The sequence below is a fragment of the Euprymna scolopes genome, chromosome 44 (assembly GCF_053919585.1).
Source record: "Euprymna scolopes isolate OS-2025 chromosome 44, ASM5391958v1, whole genome shotgun sequence".
NCBI classification, from domain to species: Eukaryota; Metazoa; Mollusca; class Cephalopoda; order Sepiida; family Sepiolidae; genus Euprymna; species Euprymna scolopes.
The window spans coordinates 54,405,035-54,417,282 of NC_136525.1; the positions used below are offsets into that span (position 1 = coordinate 54,405,035).

The 12,248-nt window shown below is 36.7% G+C and overlaps 1 protein-coding gene across 2 annotated transcripts in view; it reads right to left on the reverse strand.

The window, feature by feature from the left end:
• The window catches only part of LOC145268845 (uncharacterized), a 202,809-nt gene that overhangs the window by 160,110 nt on the left and 30,451 nt on the right, over positions 1 to 12,248 (reverse strand). Inside the window, exon 1 of one of the 2 annotated variants that reach the window (XM_080124517.1) lies at positions 8,269 to 8,388. The exons of the other annotated variant lie outside the window; for it this stretch is intronic. Coding sequence (XP_079980643.1) covers positions 8,269 to 8,296 — 28 coding nt within the window. The 5' untranslated portion in view covers positions 8,297 to 8,388. Of the gene's footprint in view, positions 1 to 8,268; positions 8,389 to 12,248 lie in introns of those variants that run through there. 2 annotated transcript variants of the gene reach the window in all.

Here is a 12,248-nt window from a genome sequence, read left to right on the forward strand (position 1 = left end):
GAGTTCCACAGGCGTGCACTTTTAAGAAAGAAGCTTTGTTCATGGAATCCACGTTTTGATTTAGGCACAGATAAAGAGTGGGGGAAATTTTTCACAGTGGATTCAGCTAGACGGGTGTTTTTCGTGAAAGATTGGCGAGGGGGGGACCAGAGATTGGAGTTCAGACGAGCACCTGCCATGGAAATAACGATAAAACAAGGATAGGCTCGCAACATCTCTTCTGTGGGAGAGAGATTGCAGGATAGAGAAAAGGGTATCCCCCACTAAGCCACAAAGTCTATTTTGTACTCTGTCAAGGCAGGATAGGCTGTTTTTAGGTTTCAAAGCCAGTTTTAAACTCTATCAAGGCTGGATAGGGCTCGCCAAGCAGATTATACCTAGATGTGACAACATTACTCCATTTTCGAAAACACTTTTTAACGATTGTGTCAAGCTGGCCTAATAGTTATCGTATTTGACTCACTGTCTTTAGGTTTGGGTTTCAATCTCAGCTTGAGTATTTACTTATTTATATTTTTTTTTTTTACCTTACAACAAATGAACTGTTTAGAAAAAAAAAACATGCTACTCGCATGCACAGGTCTTCAGTTTCTGTATGAATTTAGAATATAATATTTATGCGCATTTTACAACCAGGCAACGCCAGACAGCCTGCTAGTAAGAAATAAAATTTGAACGACGGATTTTTTTCAAAAACTGCCCAATTTTCAAACTTTCATCTTCTGTAATAGAAAAAAAAAAAAAAATTTCCCTCGTTAAAATAATTCTTTATTTTCTTTCCGCATCAGTTAAATAAAGAATCAATTCATTTTCTCTCATCTCTTACCTCCTCCTCGGCCTTCATCTCCTCTATAGCAAACGTCTTCATCCTCATCATTTATAGATGTTGCAATGCAAGAATACATTTCGCAACTATTGATTTCCGCATTAAAAAAAAAAAAATTCTTTTCATTCTCTGAGACGGAATTGAATGCTGTTGAAAGTCAGCCTTTCTTTTTTTGTAGCCCTCCCCCATAATTGACGGTTTGCAACCTATGCCTCTCCAAGGAATCAAATGTCTAAAAATTGGAGCATCATCAGCTTACGTGCTCTTAAAATAATTGAAATCCAAGGAATACGTCCAACTGCTGCCACATCTGGGTAGGAGCCGCTAAAAACAGCCTATCCTGCCTTGACAGAGTACAAAATAGACTTTGTGGCCTAGTTAGGGACGCCCTTTTCTCTTCCCTGCAACTTCTCTCCCACAGAAGAGACGTCGCGAGCCTGTCTTTGTTTTATTGTTATTTCCATGGCAAGTGCTCGTCTGAGCTCCAATCTCTGGTCCCCCCTTGCCAATCTTTCGCAAAAAACACCTGTCTAGCTGTAACCACTGTCAATAATTTTCCCCATTCTTTATCTGTGCCTAAATTAAAACATAGATTCCATGAACAAAGTTCCTTTCTTAGAAGTGCACGCCTATGGAACTCTCTTCCGTTTATCTGTTTCCCACCTGACTACAACTTGGATGTCTTCAAGTCCAACATAAACAAATTCCTGATAACCCGCCCCCTTAAGGAAGACACTATCAAATTTCCAATACTAATGATTACTACGATACTACCCCATTGATTACTGTACACGCAATAACCCTTATCCCCGAGTGGCTTCTGGGCCTTGGTAAGTGGTGACTACAATGTAAAAAAATAAAATAAATAAAATAGTGCTTAATCAGTGGAAAAGAAATGGTTGGATCATTCCGCTGCCCCAGAAAGTATTTCATTCCTAACGCAATCCTCTACCCTTATAAGAGCCAAATACGCCCTAAGATGGAATATTGTTGCCACATCTGGAGAGAAGTGTAGTGACCGATGTTTACACATCGACTGCTACAAAATCAAATAGAAGTCACCACTTATCAAGGCCCGGAGGCCACTCAGGGATAAGGGTTATTGCGTGTACAGTAATCAATGGGACGATATCATAGTAATCATTAGTATTGGAGATTTGATAGAGTGTCTTACTTAAGGGGGCGGTTTGTCAGGTGTTTGTTTATGTTGGACTTGAAGACATCCAAGTTGTAGTCAGGTGGAAAACAGGCAAACGGAAGAGAGTTCCACAGGCGTGCACTTCTAAGAAATAAGCTTTGTTCATGGAATCTACGTTTTGATTTAGGCGCAGATAAAGAATGGGGAAAATTATTGATAGTGGTTTCAGCTGGGGGGGATGTTTTTCGTGAAAGATTGGCGAGGGGGGGGGAACAGAGATTGGAGCTCAGATGAGCACTTGCTATAGAAGTAACGATAAAACAAAGACAGGCTTGCAACATCTCTTCTATGGGAGAGAGGTTGCAGGGAAGAGGAAAGGACATCTCCCACTAGGCCATGAAGTCTATTTTGTACTCTGTCAAGGCAGGATAGGCTGTTTTTAGCAGCTCTTGCACATGCAGTATCTTGAATAAAAACAAATAATTATATTTTGGACCAATCAGAAAAATTTTTGAATTTTTTTTAAACCAGCGGAGGTGCCTGGCATTGCCTGGGTGTTTGGAAAAAAAAATGTGTTTGTAGGCAAGCAGGCTCGAACCCGTGACGCGAAGGCGGAAAAGAAAGTGAAAGAAAAGCTGACGTCTTACGCTAAAATGCAATAGGAAGCGAAAAGCGTCCAAAATTATCGATGTAAATCAAAACGTTTGCTTGCTAAGTGAAGGAGTTCACACAGGCGCAGAAATGAACGTTAGTTAAAGGCCAGTTCAGCTTTGCGCCGTTTCATTTGTTTCCTCATGGGGAAACCAAACTACCCAGAAAAAGGGGGAACTCTCAAATGAATAGCAATTGTTTGATATGAAGGGTTTTCCCAACATTGATCAAAGCTAATTGCTTTCAAACGTTCCTGGCCAATTAGTTTCACTTTAACACGAAAAAGACGAACAAACATGCGAAAGGACAGAATAGAGGGAATTTTATAAAAGTCGGATCAAAATAAATGTAGAGACGACGTGCGTTCGTAAATCGTAGATATTATAATCTAGGGAGTATATAAAAAGTTCTTAAAATAGTAATCCCCTCGAGAGCACCCTAAAAAAAAAAAAAAAAAAAAAAAAAAAAAGCCTTTCTTGGACATACAAAAATGCGCGCGCCACTTTTGCCTTTAATATATATACACTAGCGGCAGTACCCGGCATGGTGTGTGTGTGTTGGGGGGGGTAGATCAAAACAAAAGTGTTTAAAAAAAAAAACGTTGGTCGGGTGTTTGGAGGTGCAAAAGAACAAAAAAGTTTTAGTACGAAGGTAGGCTTGAACCCGAAGTCTTGACATGAAAGGGGAAAAAAGCCAGTTTCTGTTTCCCCCTGCCCCCGCATGCACATTTTTTATCCTGAAAAGCGTAACGAAGATGCGTCGATCAAAAAAATATCTCGAAAATAGCGCGTAAAAATCGAGCAAATTAATGATAGACGAACCCTTTGGTCATAACTGGTAGATATTATTATCTAGGGGGTATATAAAAAGTTTTAAAAAGGAGTGACCTGACCAAGAAGCCCGGCGGAAAAAGCCTTTGGCAGACACACAGAAAAAAATGCACACACACACACACACTAACACATATTTCCGCTTTTATATATATTGATATCGAGGGTGGTTCTGGGAGTTATCCAAATCCTTTAAAAAGCCAGATTTTTCTTCAATAAACCAGTGAAACCCAGTTGACCCAAGTCTACGGATCTGTTGGGCCCTTCCCTCTGCAAAATCCCTCTCAACTCACACGCACGCACACATTAACAAACAAACAGACGCACACGATCTGTCACTACACAGTCTTGACAGGATACAAAACCGTCTTCGAAATCTAGCAGGTCTTTTCACCTTCCTACTTTCTCACAGAAGAGACGTTGTGAGTCTATCTTTGCTCTATTGTTACTTTTATGGTAGGTGCTCGACTGAGCTCCAATCTATGCTTCTCCCCGACAACTTTTGCAACAAGTACTTGTCTAGCTATAACAAGTGTCAACAATTTCCCTTACTCTTTGCCAGTACCTAAAATTGAATGAAAATTCCATGAGCAGAGTTTCTTTCTTAGAACTGTCCATCCATGCAACACAATATCGTGAGGCTGCTTTCCCAGCTAATTATAACTGGGTCGTTTTCAAGTCTAATGTAAATAAATTCTTATTGAGTCATCTTCTCTAATATAAAGGGCAAAAATCTGTTTAAATGTATGTATGTATGTATGTATGTTTGTATGTCTGCCTAAAATTTTTGACGGAGGTGACGGATTTTCACGAAATCGGTATCCTTTTGAAACTCGACCCTTCGGATGACAAATATCGAAAAATTGGTCAAAAATATTAATTCCTTCACCCTCAACTGGCCAGTTTTCTGCAGTGAGGGTCGATTTCTTTGTTGACATTTTTTGCAAGTCATTCGACCCTCGCGTTCACAACGTCGCTTAAAAGGTGTTATTTCGACCGCCCGTGACGTCACAACCACGGTAGTCACATCGGTAAGACAATTTTTGGGGTTTTTTTTTACCTCTTCTTCTTCTGGCACATCACAGGTTCAAGCCAGCTTACTACTCCAATTTTTTTTTTTTTTTTTTTTTGCATTCGCAATTTTCCTTCTTTTTTTTTTTGCTCAACTAACACCCTTACACACACCTCCACTTTCTTTTCCGCCTTTGCGTCACAAGTTCGAGCCTGCCTGCCTACAACTTTTTTTTATTTTGCTCAACACGCACCTCCAAACACCCGGGCAACTCCGGGTACCCAGGCTAGTCTATAATATAAACCTCACCTTTCTGTTTAAATGTATGTATGTATGTATGTATGTATGTATGTCTCAAAAAAACTTTTGACAGAGGCGACAGATTTTCACGAGATCGGTATCGTTTTGAAGCTCGACCCTTCGGGCAACAAATATCAAAAAATTGTGTAAGAACATTAATTCCTTCATCCTCGACTGGACACTTTTCTACAGGGAGGGGTAGCAAAAAATCGTTCCCTCATGACGATTTAGCTATACACGTATGCACAAAAAACGTTCTTTCTGGAATTAGTTTAAATATTTAAAAAAAACAACCTAATTTCGCTCACGTGATCATAGACCAGTCAGTACAGTAGCAGCGTAAGATTGATTGCGCGTTCGAGTCGAGATGTCAGCTATATTTTTTTTTTATCTTTAAAGTTTTAATATTGAAACAGAGTTATTTATGCCATTTTTCTGAAGATTTTTTTGTTTTACTCTAATTCTACATTTAAAAGAAATGAAAAAAAGAAAAAAGAAAAACAAGAAAAGTGAAAGAAAAATTTTTTTTTAAAATAAGAAAAAAGAGAAACGCGAAAAAAGGAAAAAAAAAGGACAAATAGAAATTAGAAAAAGAGAAAAAAGAGAGAGAAAAGGGGAAACGGAAAAATGGAAAAAAGGGGAGAAAGAAAAAAGGGAAAACGGAATAAAAGGAAAAAGAGAAAAAGGAAAAAGAAAAAATGGAAAAAGAAAAACAAAGAAATATGAATAACAAAAAATGAAAAAGAAAAGAAAAAGGAAAAAAAATTAAAAGAAAATAGAAAAAGAAAAGAAAAAGAAAAAGGAAAGGAAAAAGAAAAAGGAAAGGAAAAAGAAAAAGGAAAGGAAAAAGAAAAAGGAAAGGAAAAAGAAAAAGGAAAGGAAAAAGAAAAAAGGGAAAAAAGGAAAAGAAAGAAAAAGAAAAAGGAAAAACAGGGTAAAAGGAAAAATGGGAAAAAAGAAAAATGGAAAAATAGAAAAAAGAAAAATAGAAAAAAGAAAAATAGAAAAAAGAAAGGAAAATAAAGGAAAAAAAAAAGGAAAAAAGGAAAAAATAAAGAAAAAAGTGAAAAAAAAAATGAAAAAAAAAAGAACAAAAAATTATATCAATTCATAATCACACTGACACACCAATTCTTGTCAGATAGTTAAGCAATGTGGTGCCTGACCAGTACCAGCTGGGAATGTTTAGCGCTATATGTCATCTTCCCCTGACCGTTATATACAAATGACGAGGATCTGCTTGTGAATTTGATATTTCCCTGTACACTTCCTCCTTTGGAGGAATCTGGCATTGCTCGATCAGAGCTAGCACCACACCAGGTATTACCGATTTGTTTGAACCATCTAGAAACCACCACTGGACTTAAAGTTACGCTACCACTAACCCTATTTTTTTTTTAACTATCTTTTAAGCCTGAAATTAGCGACAACGTCAAAGAAGGAAAAAAAAAAAAAAAAAAAAAAAAAAAAAAAAATCAACGATCAGATTTGCTTAACAAAATATTTTAAATGAAAATAATGAAACAAACTTATAGTTTCAAAAGTTTACAACTATTCAGGTCGATAGAATATTTAAATTCATTGCATTTGGTAACAGTTATTTGTTGTATCATTTTGTTTGTTTCTGATTTCGCAATTGTTAACTATACTGCACTTTTGCCATATTTTTTTAAGTAAAAATATTAATATAAATCCAGAGTTCAACCTAATTATAAAAAAAATACAGAAAAATTTTTATGGTGTACATACTTGTCCCGGGACAAAAATGTCGTATTCCAAAAATCATGTCAATTTGATAAGTAGTTGTTTTTTTTTTTACATAGAATATCTTTTAAAATATATTTTTGGCGATTAATAGTATATCGTAGCCATTACAAAGCGCTGGTAGTTCGAATTGAGTTGTCTCCCTTCATTAAATATGGCCGATCAATACAACCGTCTCACTTCCTCATAAAATTGGATTTTTTTTTAGTTTAAAATAAAAAAAAAATCTACTTGATCATTTTACGTAATTTTTGGAATATGATATTTTCATTTCGTGACGGGTACATACATCATGAAGATTCATTATTATTATTATTAGACAGCACTGTGGACTTGTACCAAAATATTTTTAGTGTAAAAAATAAATTTAAAAAAAAAAAAAGATAACATGGCCGCCAGCGATACAAACAACTAATTATAGATTTTTCTAGTCTCAAGACAAAAGAATTTAGAAATTCATGGCAACATTTTATCACCGCAAACTTAGGGTTGACATTGCGGTAAATGAAGAGCATATGTTTTTTTAAGTCCTGTTTTCTTTTAAAAAAAAAAAAAAAAAAAAAACATATGGAGGGAGAAGGAGAAAAAGAAAAATACACCCTCCACGGCACTAACCTTAAGTCCGGAGGGCAATACAAAAATTTAAAAAATAAATAAAATAAAGATACTCGAATTCAACTACAAGTTTCCCAAGTTCGACAAAATGCACCTAAAGAAGGTAGGAGGTTACATCGGCCGAAACGCTGTGAAAATAACTCTGGAACAGTTGTCCAAATAATTCAAACACAATATAGTAATAGTTCCAAAAGAGAAAAAAATAATACGTTTTAAAATGACGGTCATTTTGGAAATACAAAAAAAAAAAAAAAAAAAAAAAAAAAAAAAAAAAATAGATACTCGTTCTGTCCTATGCGGTATGATAAAAAAAAAACTGGGTAATCATTTTTACATTAAATTTATATAGTAAAATGATCCCCGCGCTAAAATCTTAAATTTTCATTTTTTTTTTATTTATTTATTTTTTTTTCCTTAATTTCTTCCGAGTATTCGAATATTGACGTATGATAAAATAAATAAATAAATAAATAAATAAATAAATAGAATCGTTTTTTTTTTTGTTTGTTTGTTTGTTTTCTGTTTTTTTGGAGAGGAGGGAGGGAGGGGTTCTTAGTTAGAATTCCACCAAATTAAAAAAAAAAAAAAGAAAAAGAAAAAACAGAAAACTTTATGGTGTACGCATTCGTTACGGAACGGAAATGTCATGTTCCAAAAATCACGTAAATTGATCAAGTAGTTTTATTTTTCTCTACAGAAAATCATTTTAAACGATTTCAAAGTTAAATGAGAAATCGGTAGCATTACAAGACTGAGCTCGCAAGTTTTAATTATCGTGGGCTTATTTGTTTTTGTTTTGATCTATTTATCAAGATGGCGACGCGAGACAGTCCCTTTTGGCTTACTCATGAAATTTGATTTTCTTAGTTGAAAAACTACCTGATTTTTGGAATATGACACCTCCGTTCCGCGATGGGTACGTAAATTTTTCTGTAGTTTTATTTTATTTTAAAATTTGGTTGAATTCTAAATAAAAACCGATATAAACTTACTTGATCAATTTACGTGATTTTTGGAATGCGACATTTTCGTTTTGTGACGGGTTTGTACATCACAAATATATATATATTTTTTTAATTAAGTTTAATTATATAATCTTCAATATATGGTAAGTAAATAAATATATACGTACACAGTAAAAGCAATTTCAACACCATCATGTTGTGAAGACTGGGGAATTCTCGAAAATATATGACTTTATAAATATATATGTGTATATATATATTTATAAAAGTAATATACCAACCGTATTAGACAATATGGTTTTAAAAAATATATGTAAAAAAAGAATATTGTTGGCGATCTTCAGGCAAGAAGAAGAAGACGTGACATCTGTTTTGTCGGGTGGAAAAGATCTGACTAGTAAGTTGGTCGGAAATCGGAAAAAAAAAAGATAAGGAAGGGGGGGGGACAAAAATGCGGGGGAGTTATTGAAATGAGATCAGGACGATGATGATGCTTGTTGACATTATTGATCATCATTGTCGTCAGGTCGGAAAGAAACGGCCGTGAGTGACGAAAGAAATAAAGGAGGAAAGGAATTACTACGTTCACCTTTCTTTTTTCTTTTTTACGATGTGTGTATGTTTCTCCGTTTTAATGAATGAAAAATATGGCCATTCATTAAACTATGTTTTACACACACACACACACACACACACACACACACACACACACACACACACACACACACACACATATACAATGGAGCTATTAAGCCTGACAGTGATATGGAACAAGGAGAAACAATCAAACTTATCTTATAATATAATATAATAATTATAAAACTGCGGACCGTCCGGGCTTGCGTGTTTGTTTGAATCTTGTAAATTTTGGTTTCGGTTTCGATTCTGGCTAATGGCACCAAGTCATTTTTTTTTTTTTTTTTTTTTACTTTTGAAATCACGACTATATATTGGGTACAATATAATGCGAAATAATCGATAGAGAATTGACTCTATAATAATATATACGAGTCCCCTCCCCTCGCCAAACTTACACGAGAAACACTCGTCCAGTTGAAACCACTATCAATAATTTCCCCCACTCTTTATCTGTGCCTAAACCTAAACGTAGATTCCATGAACAAAGTTTCTTTCTTAGAACTTCACACCTGTGGAACTCTCTTCCATTTGCCTGGTTTCCGGCCGACTACAATATGGTCGTCTTCAAGTCTAACGTAAACAAGTTCTTGATGAGCCGTTCCCCTTAAGTAATCCAATTTACCAAATTTCCACGACACTGTCCCATTGACCACTGTACACTGATTAACCCTTATTCTCGAGTGGCCTCTTGCCTTGATAAGTGGTGACTCCCTTGTAAAAGGAAAAAAAATCTGGATAAATTAACATATCATATTTAAGCATATTTTATGACCGGGCAATGCCGGGCGCCCCCTGTTAGTATGCATATATAAATATCTCCACTGGACAATCTGCAAAAATTGGATATCGAATACAGGAGCAAATCCTGAGAACATATACCGGAAAGAACAGTTGGAAATAAGTTATGCATCATCCACTATGACTATGCTATGTACCCAGAACACGGAGCTATTAAACCTGACATAGATACGGGAACAAAAAGAAAAAAGTAGCAACCTTCATCGAAGTCAGTGTCCCTAATGATGCTGGACTACATAGAGCTGAGATGGAAAAGATAACGAAATACCAAGGTCATATATATGACAATGAAAAGAAATTGGAATCTTAGGAAGATCTTCATCATTCCAGTAATCATAGGAGCAAATAGACTCATGAAAAAAAATTTCAAAAACTACTTGGCGAATATACCCGGTGAGCAAAGTGCAGGAGAGATACAAACAATTGTACTAAGAGGGATGGTTAGAATCTTAAAACGATCTCTCGGTTGGAATGTATAAGGTTGCGTGTGAATGTCTGGCATACGGTAGGATGCTCCATCCCCAGCTAGAACAAATATGAAAATTCGGAAAAAAAAAAAAAAAAAAAAAAAAAAAAGCAAGGCGTCTTATAAATCAAGGGTTTCTTGTTTAAGCTAGTTCGACCCAGTTTGCTAAATCTGAAATAGTTGCCACCAACAGGGGTATCTAGTGTTGTCTGGTAAATATTTTTTGGTCCCCCCCCCCCAACAAAAGGAGGGTGAACCTGTAAATTCACCCTTGTCTGTTCGTCCGTCCGAAATTTTTTCAATAATTACGCCTTGGAATTTAAAAAAAATTTTGCACAAACATTAAACATGATATGAGTCAAAAAGTAACAGAACAGATTTTTTGAGAAAACTTCAGTTTCCCCCCCCCCCCCCAGGGGTGCCTTTCGGGGTTAAAATGGCTAAAATTGACACTTTTATGCTTATTAAAAAAAATGCCTTGGGTTTTTATAAAACTTTCTGAAAAGTTGTAACTAACTGATTTCTATATCATTTTGTTTGTCTATACTTCGCGATAACTCTTGGGTGTGACCCAGGGGCTCTTTTAGGGCTAATAAAAACACTCCATTTTTGGGACTATTTTACCATATTTGTCCAAAATTTTCTGTGTATGTCTATTTAGCAGTTTTGCATGGTGCTGAACTCAAATTTAAATGTTAAGACCTTGGGGACCTTCGGGGGATAAAAATGGGGGGGGGCAAATGATGGACTTAGTAATCTTTTTTTTTTGCATGGTGCAGAACTCAAATTTACGTATGTTAAGGCCTAAAACTGCACCGTTTGTTCATTTTCATCAGGATTTGACATCCCCTGGGGGCTTTTGGGGCTAAATGGGAGGGGGGGGGGCAAATGCTGAACTTAGTCATTTTTTTTTACGCCTCGTTCACTGTGCACTCGCGGGAGATCATGTATGCTTCATTTGTTTTAACGAAAATCTGTCTAGACAAGGTATGAAGCCACTTGATATAAAGAGCTAAAACAGAAAAAGAACGAAAGCTTATTTTAAGGTCAAAAACTTGTCAATGATAAGTGTTAGATGAAACAGATTCCGACCCAGAAAACAGCAATTCTTTCCCCTTTATCAGAAACATCGCTCATGGAATGTGAGGACTAAAGGATAAAATAAGGGAAGGTAACTAATATAGTAATTGCAAAAAATTAATCGACTTACGAAGGACTTGAGATTAAAAGTTATAGGCTGTTGATTAAGAACACGTGCTCTTGAGTTGGAAGCCATGTTTAGTTTCAGAACAGTTTTCGATGGTTAGTAGTTCTATACAAGTCCTGGAGGTGACTGGTTCTCAGTAGACAGTTCTTTTGTTCAGGTTCCTGACTTTATAAGTTTTGCAGCCAAAGACCAAAATATTCTTCCCATGTTAACACGAATAAAACCATATCTAAGGTTGCTTAAAGAGATGGTTTAATTTTTATAGAGCAATTCTGGTTTCTGATTGGTTGGTAGCAGAATGTGAATTAATTTGATTCGTCAGTTCCAAGTAGCAGCGTTTATAAATAGAATCTCCCAACTGTGAGGGCTGCAAGTGGATCTCCGTGATGTATCAACAGCCCACGGCTGTTGTGCAAGTCAACGGAAAGCGCTCAAAACCCTTTGTCATCTCTCGGTCGGTTCGTCAGGGTTGTCCGCTGTCGCCCCTGCTTTACATCCTGGCCTTAGAGCCTCTGTCCTGCAAGCTGAGTCGTGGGGAGACAAATTTGGCCCTGCATGGAATGACTCTGCCTGGCAGCCCAGCTGCCAAGCTATCTGCGTTCGCCGATGATGTCACGGTCTTTGTGTTGAGCTTCAGAGACATCGAGATCGTGTCGGAGGCGCTTGCACAGTACGAAAGAATCACGAGGGCCAAGATAAACTGCAGCAAGTCAGTTGGACTGCAGTTGGGCGCCTGGAGTGGCAACGCAAACCTCCCGATGCCCTTCAGCTGGACGGATGGCCCGGTTCGGATCCTTGGCATGTGGTTCGGACAGGGTCTCCAGCTTGATAAGAATTGGTCAGAGGTACGGTCAAAAGTGGAGGCTGCAGTCAACTCGTGGCTTCCTAGGAAACTTTCTTTAAAGGGTAGAGCTGAGGTGTGCGCCACATACATCTTCCCTCTCATCCTTTACCGACTGACTGTATTTCTCCTGCCTGCACAACACCTAACAGCTCTTGTCGAACTCTTGTCCTCACTCCTTTGGGACAGAGAAAGA